The 13,796-nt window shown below is 46.0% G+C and overlaps 2 protein-coding genes across 3 annotated transcripts in view; one reads left to right on the top strand and one right to left on the bottom strand.

The window, feature by feature from the left end:
- Window positions 1-1,392: 1,392 nt before the first annotated feature.
- On the top strand, window positions 1,393-13,529 carry sgpl1 (sphingosine-1-phosphate lyase 1). 2 transcript variants are annotated; one of them, XM_056609386.1, is made up of 14 exons: window positions 1,393-1,760; window positions 5,033-5,198; window positions 5,817-5,884; window positions 6,292-6,439; window positions 6,635-6,714; window positions 6,810-6,938; window positions 7,276-7,364; window positions 7,569-7,677; window positions 8,129-8,227; window positions 8,350-8,496; window positions 9,168-9,406; window positions 9,782-9,928; window positions 10,059-10,179; window positions 10,488-13,526. In XM_056609386.1, the coding sequence occupies exons 1-14, from the start codon at window positions 1,749-1,751 to the stop codon at window positions 10,635-10,637; spliced, it is 1,704 nt and encodes a 567-aa protein (XP_056465361.1). In that variant the 5' UTR covers window positions 1,393-1,748; the 3' UTR covers window positions 10,638-13,526. The 2 variants fall into 2 exon arrangements, with proteins under 2 accessions (XP_056465361.1, XP_056465360.1); XM_056609385.1 differs by lacking the exon at window positions 1,393-1,760 and adding an exon at window positions 1,768-4,299 and having other exon boundaries at window positions 10,488-13,529.
- pcbd1 (pterin-4 alpha-carbinolamine dehydratase/dimerization cofactor of hepatocyte nuclear factor 1 alpha) overlaps window positions 12,925-13,796 on the bottom strand; it is a 3,019-nt gene continuing 2,147 nt past the window's right edge. The window contains exon 4 of the mRNA XM_056609390.1: window positions 12,925-13,359. Within this exon, the coding sequence (XP_056465365.1) occupies window positions 13,267-13,359 (93 nt within the window). The 3' untranslated portion in view covers window positions 12,925-13,266. The remainder of the gene's footprint in view (window positions 13,360-13,796) is intronic.

Genomic DNA, 13,796 nt, shown 5'->3' with positions numbered 1-13,796 from the left:
TCCAACAACTCGCTGACCAGATTGTTGTCATCCCAAACTAGCAGCGAACCATTGAATGTGGGCCCTCTCATTCAGTGTAGTAAATGGCCATGAGAAGAAAGAAAAGGAGAAACTTCTTAAAGAGAGAAAAAACATCTTAAAACATTTAATTGCAACCCGGATGCCATATGTACACCTCTTGTGAAACCCCTAACAATACGGCTGCCTTTACAAAGTGGAGGGTGCGCCTTTGGAGACGCGTGCGCTTTTTGGAGAGGTGTGCGCATCGTGACCAGAATGACCCTGAGCACACTTTGCACAAGAAGTAATTCGGTTTTAATGTGCTTTTGAGTTTCTTTTCACTGGCCTAGTATTGTAGCTCTAACCTAAGCTTTTGAAGGCCATGATCACCAATTACGGCGGATAGTAGCCGGTTTGGCCCAATGCGAAGACATAAAGGCGCACTGCTTTGAATCGTTTTCAATGCAGTTATGATGGCAGGTCGCTACCTTCCAACAATTACAATAATAATCTTTTTATTTTTTGTCACTCATTTTGGAACGTAAATTGGAAATGACTGACTGATCAAAATTGAGTATTGTACTTTTAGGTTTTTATATATTCTTATTCATATAGACACATTAACACATTGTAGCATAGCACGACGTATGCATGTTTTAATATCCGTATTTGATAACATTTATTAAGATATTTGTCATGTTACATTTCTAGGAAGCTCGACTAATTTAAGTCCGATGGCATTTTCATCATCCCGTCATTATGTTTAAGTATCCCATTTATACTCTGTGTAAGGTAAATCGTTTGTTTTACAATTATTTATTACATTGTTCTAACATTAATAAGCCTACAACTCGATTAGTTACAAAACCTTTTTGCAATAACAAATCAAAATACATTCTTTATTATTATTTTTCTTTTTTTTTTTAGATAAAAGATCTAAGAGATGTTTTTATTTTATTTAAGTCATTCTGAATTTTTTAATTGTTAATGTAACACTTATCCTTCCTGGTAAGTCGCCAAATATCTCTGTGTTGACTCAACAATGTTTTAAATCATGATTAATTTGATCACCTGGAAGAGTCAGTCTACGTCTACAACTCAAAAAAAGATAAATTAAAAAAAAGTCAGTGGTAACGTTCAGCGTCTCTGACGCAGTTAATTGACTTCATTACAATCTGTATTGTGCAACGAGACATGTGTTTAGGAAGATTTCTACGATTTTGATTATCACCATTATTAAATATCATTAAAAGTCTAATAAGTTTTACAAATAGACGTAGTATGACTTGGAAAACATTCAATAATCATCAATAGTCACAGTAGCTCTACTGTATTTTCCCTAATAGCCAATTGATCATTGTGTAGGAGCAGCATTCGGTCACTTGGGGGCACTGGTGACACTAGAAAAAACACATTTGACGTCAATGCAAACGCGACAGCGAAACTCATTTGGTAAACACCCCTGGGTGGTGTCATAAGCTGTAACTTTTCAAATGACCTGCTTTTATGTAAGATCTATATAGCATGTAAACGCCATTCAAGTGGGGATTCATGACCACGGAACCGCTCGCAAGTTGTAAGATCTGCATGTACATATACTGTGCATTAGCAGATGCGGGCTACTTCCTGAAAGTGGGGTTAGCATAGCAGCCTGTTCATATTGATGTTGTTGATCTGGCTCGTCTTGTGCAAGTGACTCCCGTAACTCGACTAACAGGACTGCTTCAGCGAGGATCTCCTCCGACGAAATGGATTACAAGGTACGCTAAGACTCTTATTGATATCAAATATGAATCATTTAGCTTGTCGGTGTAGCATGCCTTGGAGGTGTTTGGTGATGGAGTCAAGGTGTGGGGTTGACAATGTGATATCATGTATCTTTATTGTTAGCACATCGTTGCTCCAGCAAGTGTTGCATTCAAAGTGACTGTTTTGTCGTCTCACTTTCCCTCGACTGACTGAAGTTCACAGTGGGACTTGAGGAGTACATGAATGCCTATGGTCGTCGATATTTCTGCGAGCTCGTTTTTGTTTTACCCATTAGAACTTATTTAGTACTCCTTTTAGATAAATGTTCTGGTGTTGAAGGTGGTTTATTCAAGTGGAATGTTCGTTCTATACTAACTTTTGTCTACAGGAAGCACACTTAAAGAGTATTGTTTTGAAGTTTGTAATTTGAGCTGGTGATCTTTTATTTTAATAATATACATTGTTTATTTTAAATTATGCACCGAGATCAAACTTTGTGGAAGAGAAGAATCATGGCAAAAAAAGTTACAAGGACCAGACATGACATTAATGCTGCTCTGATTCAGAGTTGACCTTGTAATACCCGCTCTCTCTCTCTCTCTCCATCATCTGAACAATTGAAGGAAAAGCTACAAAAGAAAACGGCACATCAAACTAACTTGGATTGAAGCCATTTATTTTATTAAAGTAGCATGAAACAGCTGTTCGATCCTGTTCTTTTCCCAGTGTAGGGATGTGTTTTTGGGATTGGCCTATCAAATCAAATGATACCATTGGTAACTTGATAAACAGAAAAAACTACCTGATCACATTTTATCAGACATGATGTGTTACAGAACACTGTGTCCATTCCCACCAAGGCCTCTTAAGGTCTTAAAAACGGTGCTGACTACAAATTCCCACTCTGTTTCATCCTAATCTCATGAATCATGCAAAACAAAGATATCAAAGTGGCGTGCTTTGGCAGACCCGGGAAAGCAAGTCAGAGATTGCCTGAAGACGAAGCCTGTTTTCCCAAGTTCATTGATTACTGACTCAGCAGAATGATAAAGATGATGTGTGCTCTGTTAACCCCTTGAGGCACCTAGTAGCAGCAGCAGCTTTCTCCTCCTCCTCCTCCTCCTCCTCCTCCTCCTCCCAGCACACCCAGTACATTTCCATGAGAACATGACTTCCCCCTTGAGAAAACAATAGTGTCTTTACTGAATCCCCAGCTGCTCCTATGGGAGGAAAGCAGAGGAATGGGCGTCACACTGCAATACAATGGCTAGAACAAAATTGGAACCGGTGCTTTTGTGCTTGCAGTGCGTTAACTAACATATTCAAACATAGAATGTCGCAAAGAACAGTTTATTAACCGGAGCCAAGCCCTTGGGGAGAGCTGGGTTCTTTTTGGATTAACTTTACGTACATTAATAGTTCTGTCTTTTAATGACTTGGAAGTCTAGATTGGCTGCAGATTACCAAATTTGCCGTCTATCTAGATGAGCTGCTCTTTTTTTATCCCTTGATTACTTTCTGGTATTTAGGTTAAGCCAATGAAAGTTATCACGAAAAGGAAAAGGATAAATCCATTGTGTTTTGTAATGATACTTGATTATCAGATAGGGACTGCTCCAGTACATCTCAAGACACAAGTGATTGTCTCCTTCTGCTGTTGTTTTCTTACATAGCCAACCTGGCCAAACCTGTATGAGCGTGCTTTTCAGACCCATGTGTGTGACAGGTGTATTGGGGGGAAGAAGTAGGCTTTTTTTGTTTCCATGCTGGCCCGCCCATTGTGTTTCATTCATCAACGCTTGAAGCTGAAAACAATACGATCGGTTAAGGTGTCAACAGGACCGTTAACTCCTTACCTGTTAACATTTCAATTACCAGTTTCCATTGTTTTTCTTACTGGGGAAAGTACTGTTTCTTGTGAATAGACTACACAGGTCAGCCACAAAAGTCTTATAGAAACGAGGGATAAGATGACCTTTAGCTCTTCTCCATCAGATTGTGGTCTTGAGTTATGGTAGAAGCGTATTGTGTCTTATCGTTGGCATGTCAGGGTGCTGTTAAAGTGCGATATGTGGCAAGATAAAGGGGAAACGTGCAGATATGTTCACCTTTACAGCACTTATGAAACAACAGCAGTGAATCATTTACTGTGATTATCAAATCGGCTACATGATGATACTTTCTTATTTTTATAATTGGGTAAACTCTTAACGATGCAATAAAAAAATTAAAAAATAACTAAACAAAAACTGCTGATATCAGAGGATGTTAAGGTACGAGCAAGACGTTACAAATTGTATTTAGTTTGTACCAACACACTGAAACCTAGTTGCTATCTCCATGGATCATGATTGGCCATTGAAATGCATATGTCCTATTGGCTTCAAAAGGTCAGATTGCGTCTTGACGTTCTGTGCTGGGAGGAGTCGACACAGTGCTATGTTTCCCTCCCCTAGTTGGGGTAGGGCCACCTGCCAAGACAATTGATAGGGATCACTGACTGCAAAGGGAGATAAACTGAACTCTAGAGACATGGCAGCGTCTTCTGATGTAAGTACCAGCTTAAAAAAAACATAATGGTAAAATGATTGCTTGTGTTGGACTGTATTATATTGAAGAATGCCTAAACAGGAAGATGTTGTCCTCGTTCCTAATGCTGGTTTCTGTGGTGGTGTTTGCAGCATTTCAGCATTACACCACATCTATGTGAAAGTATGTGTGTCTGTTGATGTGTAACATGAGCCGCATTGGCGTGAGTGTTGCTTGACATGCTCTGTCTTTTATCTGTAGTCGTCTGTCCTACATGTCATAAAGTTGTCATTGCCTCAGGCACATTTTTTTTATTTGGATCTTATTCTTGGAGGCTGTCACCAATTGTGAATACCAAAAGTAAATATAATGGACTGCAGTTTGATGATTTTGATCCATTTGAAATCTGTTCAATTAATAATAATAATAATAATAATACATTTAATTTAGAGGCGCAATTCAACAATTCAACTGCATTACTTCGGATGATGAAAATGTATTATGTATCATAGTTATAATTTATGCGTCCCAAATGTGGAACTTCGTAGAAGTAAAGAGAAGTGTGTGAACTTTATGGTCAGATGGTTCCACTTACGCAGCTCGACAAAATGGTTCTTCGTCTCCGTCTGTGTGTATGAAACCCCATCCATGAATCTTTCAATGGGTGGAATCATAATAACCCTGTGATGCATTGCACAGCTCCAGCCTAGACATGTCTCAATGACCCCCCCCCTGCTTGTCCCTGTGCCTCCAGAGTGCCTTGGACGTGTACCGGGAGATGCTGCTGCTGTACGTGGAGCAGGGCCGGACGCAGGTGAACAGCCTCTGTGCGGACCTGGAGCCCTGGCAGGTCATCGGCATCACCGCGCTCACCACGCTGGGCGGCGTCTGGGCCAAGGGCTTTCTGTTCCAGCAAGAAAGTAAAGAAGCTCCCACCAAACAATCAACAGAGATACAGTATAAGAGTTGAAACTGGGCAAAAACGTTGAAATGGACACAATGTGAGCAGTGTTTTGACGTTCCCAAGGCCGTGTGCTCAAGAGCGCGATGAGGCAAGGCTGTTTTGAGGCTGTATTTTGCAGACGGACTGCGTCAAAAGGATTTAGTTTCGCTTCTGCTTTATAATGTCCCACGCGGAATGAATCATGTTGCTGAAAATGCAATAGCAGCCTCATGCAGTCAGTCATTGGTCAGTGAAGGCAATTGCACAATTAAAACACTTTTTTATTGATATTACCTTCAGGATTGAAACACCAGATTAAACCCTTGATAAGTTAAAACTACCATCCTATCAGTCACATTGATGTCCAGTCAGGTCAGCTCATTTTGAGCTGCACGGGGTCAGAACGAACTTCTCTAAACCTCTCTGGGACAGACTTGTGTTGTGAAGCACAGCTGGTTTAACAAGCGCATGTCTTGGCACGCTACTGATGCGCTACTGATGCATCTGCTCTCTTAGTCAGTGATTTTGATCTTTGCGGTCGTCTCCGTCTACCAGCCGTTTAACCCAAAACCCTTTTGTGGTATTTCTCCAATAGGTCTCACGTCACGAATGAAGAAGCGGGTCTTCCGACTCATCAGAAAAATCCCCTACGTTGGCATGGCAGTGAGTACCCCGGGACAGATGGCCTGGGGACGTCTTCCCAGTGTGTGTCATCAGACAGGCTTCACCGACGGGACCGTGTCTTTATAAGTTCATGAGTCACACTCCGTGACTGCGCAGAGCCTGCACACAACAGAGGGAGGGGCCCCACAGACCTTTGGCCCACTTTACACCAGACTCCTGTGATAACAGAAAATAATTGGGTTACTTGGGGTCAGCTTATGTCATGGAGGCAACACGTCCTCAATCAATTGTATTACAACATTCATGTTTTTGCAAAACAGACATTTCTCCCCCCCTCTCCGCATCTTACGGCCGGAGACCCATTGGGGTTGAGTTGCGGTAAACACAGCTGCTTTCCAAAGCGGCTTCATTGTCTTGTGTTTCCCCCCCCCCCCCCCCCCCGACAGATCCAGAGCCAGCTGAACAAGGCCCTGGACGACATGTCGGTCAGTCTGTGCACTCTGAAGGAGGGCATGAGCTACACAAAGCAGCTCCCGGCCGCCGGCCTTTCCCAGGCCCAAGTGCTCGACATGATCAAGGAATACCAGACGCTGAGTGAGTGCCCGCCGTTCGTCCGGGACCGGCCGGCTTTGGCGCAGTTGGCAAAAATGATAAACGAAGCCCCCTCCTTTATTAAGAGCTGGTGGCGTCAGAGGTCTTAAGAACCGGCCTTCGTGTTTTGTAAGGGATGCTGTAAATGTTGTGCTTTCATGTTCTGGAGGATTGATTGTGTGCCGTCTCCTGCTGCAGATGAGGTCCAATGGGAGAAGGGCTGGGTGTCAGGGGCTGTGTACTGGGGAGACGAGACGCTGACCCAACTCTTGGTTAAGGTATGCCTCTCCACCCCCCCCCCCTCCTGCATAAGATCGGCGTTCCAGGTCTGAATGTCACATCTCAAAGAGCCCCTCGTTCCCCCGGTCCCCAGGTCTACGGCGACTTTGCGTGGAGCAACCCGCTCCACCCCGACATCTTCCCCGGGGTGCGGAAGATGGAGGCGGAGGTGGTGAGGATGACCTGCTCGCTGTTCCACGGAGGTCCCGAGTCCTGTGGCACGGTGAGTCCGCGGTTCATCGACCCCTTTTTATAAAGGTCCCATGGCAGGCCCCCAGGTGTGAGTGTGATTAGTGGCCACCTCGACGTGTGCTGGATACATGAGCGACGTTTACTACCGTCCACTGTGTAGGCTGGTAGACTTGATCTATCCAGCGCACATCTAGGGGGGACACGCCCGCCTGTGATCATCACCGTCATGAGGGGCAGGTTTTCAAAACGGCGTGTAGCGGCTAATCACGCCACACCTACCTGGTGGCAGGTCCTGGGACCTTCAGCGCTGTATGAATAATCCCAGTCATCCGGTCATCGTCGTGTGCCCTCTTCCGCCTGTCGTCCAGGTCACCTCCGGCGGCACAGAGAGCATCCTGATGGCGTGCAAGGCCTACAGAGACATGGCGTACGAGCGCGGAGTCAAGCACCCTGAAATGTACGACCTCTCCACCCGGCTTCGCTCCGAACGCACAAACTCCCTGTCGGAATGCATGTCGGAATGCATGTCGGAATGTGGTCGTTTGTTTGTTGCCATGGCATCCCGAGCGGACGGCAGTCCAGTTGGCACCGACTGTGTGTGGGAGGTGGACGGAATCTAATGTTTCGCCGTTTCTCTCCGTGCGGTTTGTGCTCTGTTTAGCGTTGCACCAAAGAGCGTCCACGCGGCCTTCGACAAAGCGGCGCACTACTTTGGTATGAAGCTGGTCCACGTTCCCTTGGACCCGGACACCATGAAGGTGGACATGAAGGTGAGGACAAAACCTGGGTCTAATACAACAACAGCCCAAGGGGTTTATATGTCAAACGTTTCAAAAGGCTACCAATCGTTAGCCTGGCTATTGCCGGGCCAAGCTCAAACGTAGACTAGGCCTACGTTGAGCTTGGTCTGGGGAGGCTGCTGTCATTTCCTTCAGCACAAGAGGCATGATCAACGGGCCTAGTTCAACTGACTCTGTACGTGATTGGCTGTTTGCCGTCGCTTCCCTGTCGTCATGGTCTTAAACCAACCAATAGCGCGCCAGGGGGAAAAGCCAGCTCGGTGATTGGCTCCCCTACAAAAGCGTATCGGAAGCAGAAAGAAATGTGTTGCTCTTCTCCAGACCCTTCCGCAGGGCGGATTCAAATCGCCGGCAGAACGGGCGGAGGGCTAACCCCAGTCCAACCGATCGGTCTAATCGTGTCAGTGTTGTCGTTCCCCAGGCCATGAAGAGGGCCATCAACGGCAACACGGCCATGCTGGTCTGCTCCGCCCCTCAGTTCCCCCATGGCATCATCGACCCTGTGGAGGAAGTAGCCAAGGTGAGGGACGACTGCGGACGCAGACAGACAGACATTCAGAGAACTGACCCTTACCTGTGCTGTTCCGCCACGGCTCTCACACTCTCTTCCCAACCCCCCGCCACCCCCGGTTCTCTCCCCAGCTGGCCCTGCGCTACAAGCTGCCCCTGCACGTGGACGCGTGCCTGGGGGGGTTCCTCATCGGCTTCATGGCCAAGGCGGGCTACCCCCTGGCCCCGTTCGACTTCAGGATCAAGGGGGTCACCAGCATGTCTGCCGACACGCACAAGGTGAGCCTCTCTCCCCTGCTGGCTCTCCAGCAGGAGAGATCCCCACTCAGTTCCACTCCTGTGGAGCTGCAGTAGGCAGGGAGGGGGCCAACGTGTACTGGGGAGGCGCGGCTCGTTGGTTTTGTAAGTGGATTTTAAAGGGGAAACTCGGCGTGCAGTACAGAACATGTACACGTGGCCCGCATATTTCACAGTCCGGAAAAGTGGATTAGGAAATCGTTCTTGATCAGACATCTGCCATTCTGTGGTTTTCATGAAGCCCATTGGTGGAGCGTAAAATAGACATGAAACGGATGTATTAATTTCTGCATGCATGTGCGTGCGGCTTTATGTTTAAACTTCCCCATGTGACTGTCTGTCTGTCTCTTTCTCTCTGTCTCTCTGTCTCTCTCTCTGTCTGTCTCTCTCTCTCTCTCTCTGTGTCTCTCTGTCTGTCTGTGTCTCTCTCTCTCTCTCTGTCTCTCTGTCTCTCTGTCTCTGTCTGTCTCTCTCTCTCTCTCTCTCTCTCTCTCTCTCTCTCTCTCTCTCTCTCTCTCTCTCTCTCTCTCTCTCTGTCTCTGTCTCTCTGTCTCTCTGTCTCTCTGTCTCTCTCTCTCTCTGTCTCTCTCTGTCTCTCTCTCTCTCTCTCTCTGTGTGTCTCTCTCTGTGTGTCTCTCTCTCTCTCTCTGCAGTATGGCTACGCCCCCAAAGGCTCCTCGGTCATCCTGTACAGCGAGAAGAAGTACCGCCACTTCCAGTACTTTGTGGCTCCCAACTGGCAGGGCGGGATCTACGCCTCGCCCTCCATAGCGGGCTCCAGGCCGGGGGGCATCATCGCCGCCTGCTGGGCCACCATGATGCACATGGGCGAGGACGGATACGTGGACGCCACGCGCAAGATCATCAGCACCGCGCGCACGATCGAGGCCGAGTAAGACCACACGACAGCAGCGCACGTCTGTGCGGTGGTTGGGTCACCGCCCAGGTCAGGGTGGCGGGGGCTCAGGAGGTGGAGCGGGTCGGCTGGTAACCGCAAGGTCGCTGGTTCGATCCCCTGAGCGAGACGCCCCGCCCTGACTGCTCCTGACGAGCAGGCTGTCGCCCTGCGTGGCTGACTCCGCCGTTGGTGTGTGAATGTGTGCATGAATGGGTGAAAGTCAGGCAATATTGTAAAGCGTTTTGGATAAAAGCGCTATTCAAAATCAGTTCAGTTGTATTACTCAGCTTTCTCAGAAGGTTTATTTATTTGATCAGCCCTGTACAGCCTTCCTCAGTGTCCGTGTTCCACCCCTCCTTTGCCCCGTAGGGTCCGTGAGATCAAGGGACTGTTTGTGTTCGGGAAGCCCGAGGTGTCCGTGGTGGCCATGGGCTCCGACGACTTCGATATCTTCCGCCTCTCCAACGCGCTGACGACCAAAGGCTGGAACCTGAACACACTGCAGTACCCCTCCAGGTAACCAGGGGGCAACGTGGGGCATCTGCCCGGGAAACAGACTGATCCAAATTCACCTGAGAGACGTGTTATCCATGTATGAGGGTTTGTTAGGGGCTGTGCTGTGTGTAATTATTTTTCTTATTTACAGTATCCACATCTGCTGCACGGTCCTGCATACAAAGGAGGGCGTGGCCGAGAAGTTTGTCAAGGACGTCAGGGAACAGGTGGCCATCATCATGAAGAACCCCAAGGAGAAGACCACTGGAATGGTAAGCTAGGCTACGGTTAGCTAGGCTACGGTTAGCTAAGCTACGTCTCGCCAATAGGCCCCCGGGTCACCCCACTGCAAACCTGTGCGACCTGTGTTAAAAAAGCATTTGCATAGCAACCTGAGATGCAAATGCATGTTATTTGTTTGAGCTCGTCAGTCTTAACCTGTGGCAAAATCCACCCGGTTCTATCAATGTCCTTTAATATTCAAGAGACTGATTTGAACCGCCGTCGTCTCAGATGAGACTATGAAAGCCTTTGAGGGGGAGTTGTTTACCAGTGTCCCCCCCCCCCCCCCCCCCCCCAGGGAGCCATCTACGGCATGGCGCAGTCCATCCCGGACAGGTCCATGGTGACGGAAATCTCCTGCGGATTCCTGGACTGCCTCTACAGCACTGAGGTGCACAAGCCCACAGCCCCAGAGGTTCACATGAACGGGAACGGTAAAGCCCACTGAGCACCGGCAACCTCACCTGGCCGACACCTCTGGCCGCACCCAGTCTACCTTCCACCTGCACACCTGTAAGAGGACTACCAGTCTCTCTCTCTCTCTCCTCCCCCCCGTCCTTTGGCCTGTCCGCTCAGTAAGAATCCTACAGTCCAACGGTTGCCTTATCCTGCCCTGGCTAACCCTACTGTTTGCACTGACAAACGACCTGGGATGCACAAGCCATCGTGTTTTAACTCACGAGAGGGAAACCACACATTTACTGTGCCTAGAAACCATAGAGAAATTATGACTCAAATCCTTCATTCTAATGATTATCTGAAATGTCTTTGATTTTTGTTTGTTATCGTTTTCTTTTGCTGTTTGTTTTTCCCGATTTGAGTTTTATCTGTGCTTAATTATGTCTTGGATCGGGATTTCAATCATCAAACTAAATTAATTTTAGTTTTTCATATATTCTGTTTACAAGTGAATGCATTCAAGTATTTTTTTTCTTCCTTTTATACTTGTAACAATCAAACAGGAACATTTCAAAATGCGATCTTCGCTGAATATGTGACGACGCCTAGAAACACAAACCACTGAAAGCGTAACACGCTGCTCTTCTGCCCTCCAGTGTACAACTGCATGTACTGCAGTAACCTGGTTGCCCTGAATGCAGTTTTTCAGTTTTTCCACTTTTATTTGTGTTTTAACTTTAAACTTTGCTGCTTTTAATAGAACTACATTGATATAATATTTTCAGTAGCTATAATAATTTCTTTGAAATATCTTTCCTAGCACTTAATACAAATGTAATTCATACTTTTGCTATGATACATTGACTGTGGAAGAAGGTTTCAGAGAGAATTCCATGTCACTTAGGTTAAAGGATAAGAAATCGTTTTAATAAGGGCTGACATTGAATGTTTCGACTCACTTCCCCTTTAAAATCATTTTTTCAAAATTTCAAAAGCAAAAATATGTTTTAATTCATCCTGTGGAGTAAAATGATTGTCATTATATATTTATATGTGGTTGACAGATAACCTGAATATTTTCCTTCCTTGTAATTCAAGATCCTCTCTGAATCTACCTCAATCTCCACCTATTATGACCATGTCTCTCTTCTTCATTCTGGTTACGTAATAGGACCTCTCACACAGGTTATGTCAACTAATGCGGTTATGTCAACAGTCTGTAGATTTCCGGCGTCTGACATGGGTTTAAACTATGTAGGCGTATCCTCTTTATACTGTGTTTCTGTCCGACTGCTCAAAAGTTCACCTTTTTCAGTCCCATGTGAAAAGGGGAACAATCCATACTCGAATGACCTTGGACCTATTTTGTTTTGTTTTTGACATACTCGCAAGATTAGTGGACTCGTGTTATTACTCCTATTGATTGTTGAAACTGTGTCGCCTATATCCATTACAATATTTCAATGTTCACCCAAAACATGACCTTGTTCCAGGAGAGACAACAACAGCACATATTTCATAGTTTCAGAAAGCAGGCATGTCTTTCAAAAAACGGTTCTCTAACTTGCGTGTGTCATTTTGCTGTGTGTTTTTGTGTATTAGACCACTGTGTGATTTGTGTTTCATTGATTATCTATAATCCTGGCCAGTCCTATTCTTTTAGGATCGTACAACCTTTTTAATATTTTTGTATTGAGTTGTGAATGTATACGATTTTTTTTGCATTCAGAAAGACTTCAGAAGCCGTTCCAGTGTTTCCTACTGGCCAGATCTTGTCCACCATGTTGGCTATGTTTCTGCGTTGCTATTGGTGCCCGGTAAACTGAATTATGGATTTTTAAGATGCAATCAAGGGATCAAACGCATCCATGTTGTGTAGGATGGGGGAGGGGGTTAGCGAAAATATGAGTTTAATCACGGAGCTATTTCTAATTTCACTCTTTTCGTACCATGTCACCGTCTCATGCATACGGATACGGTTTTAATGTTCATGAAGGTGTCCATTACTCATCCGAAATGTGTATTTGTTTAGGTTTGTGTCGTCGGCTGTTATTTAAAAGCACCACATAGCAATAATAGAGCATGGCTCCTCGTTGGCCCGACCAGAGCTCATGTTAACAGATCCTGTGGTTGTTAGCAGACTCAGGGATTTGGCTTTGTAACCACCATTGGCGTGGCCCAATGCTCCTTTTGAATGTTGTCCATTTAAATTAATAAATACCATGTTGCTAGAAGACTTGATTCATTTCTGCTGCAGTGAAACAATATCAAACTCCGAAATGAGGGGGGTGATAATGACTAAAAGGTTAATATATTTATGATACATGTATGACTTAAATATTTTGGAAAAAAAACCTTTTTATTTCAGCACTAACATTTTGAACAAATACAGACAGATGGAAAGGCACATGTTTTACATAAAGACAATTGACTTGTGCCTAAGCAAAGAAATGCTTAGACAAGGTCTACTTAATTGATCCCAGATGGGACACTCGGGTTATAACACCAGTAACATCCTGTGAGTAATCCTGTATGTAATCCTTTATTCATTCTCTCATAATCTTCCTTTATATACACTCAGACACTCACCAGTACACAACACTGCTGGCTTTTGGTTTAGGTTTTTTCTGAACTGGAATGACGACAGGAAACTTTTTTTTTGGGGGTTCAGCTGTCGCTCACATGAGGGACGCCTGGTCGACGAAGGTGGCCAGCGTGATGTCCCTCTGCGACAGACCCCCACACTCGTGGGTGCTGAGTGTGATCTGAACCTGTTGAGAGAGCGGTTGGACCGGTTATGGCGCTGAAATGAATCCTCGCCACAGGTAAACACGACTCAACATAGGCCTGTCGTGGTCGCGTGGCGTTGGCTAATTCAACCCATTACTACCATGTACTTTTATCCAAAGCGACCGTAAATTAAGATGTTATGAAAGCGCAGGAAGGGGTTGGCCATCTCGCTCAGGAATGGCCACATCCCACCTCCAGGTGGGATGTGGCTGGGGGCATCGGACTCCAGACCCTTTAGGGTGGGAGTCGATCCGCCTAACCACCGCAGTTACGGTGTGTTCCAGATGCCTCGGACACCAGCCTTCCGAGTTGCAAGTGGGGAAACCTCCCAGCTTTCTTGCGGCATTTCACGGAGGCACCCCCCTCCTTTTGGTCGGGCCCCCTCGGAATTCTGAGAGTACACCGAGTTCAGTGATGA

Source organism: Gadus chalcogrammus, chromosome 15 (genome assembly GCF_026213295.1).
Source record: "Gadus chalcogrammus isolate NIFS_2021 chromosome 15, NIFS_Gcha_1.0, whole genome shotgun sequence".
Lineage (NCBI taxonomy): Eukaryota > Metazoa > Chordata > Actinopteri > Gadiformes > Gadidae > Gadus > Gadus chalcogrammus.
This window is presented reverse-complemented; position numbering and strand designations above follow the sequence as displayed.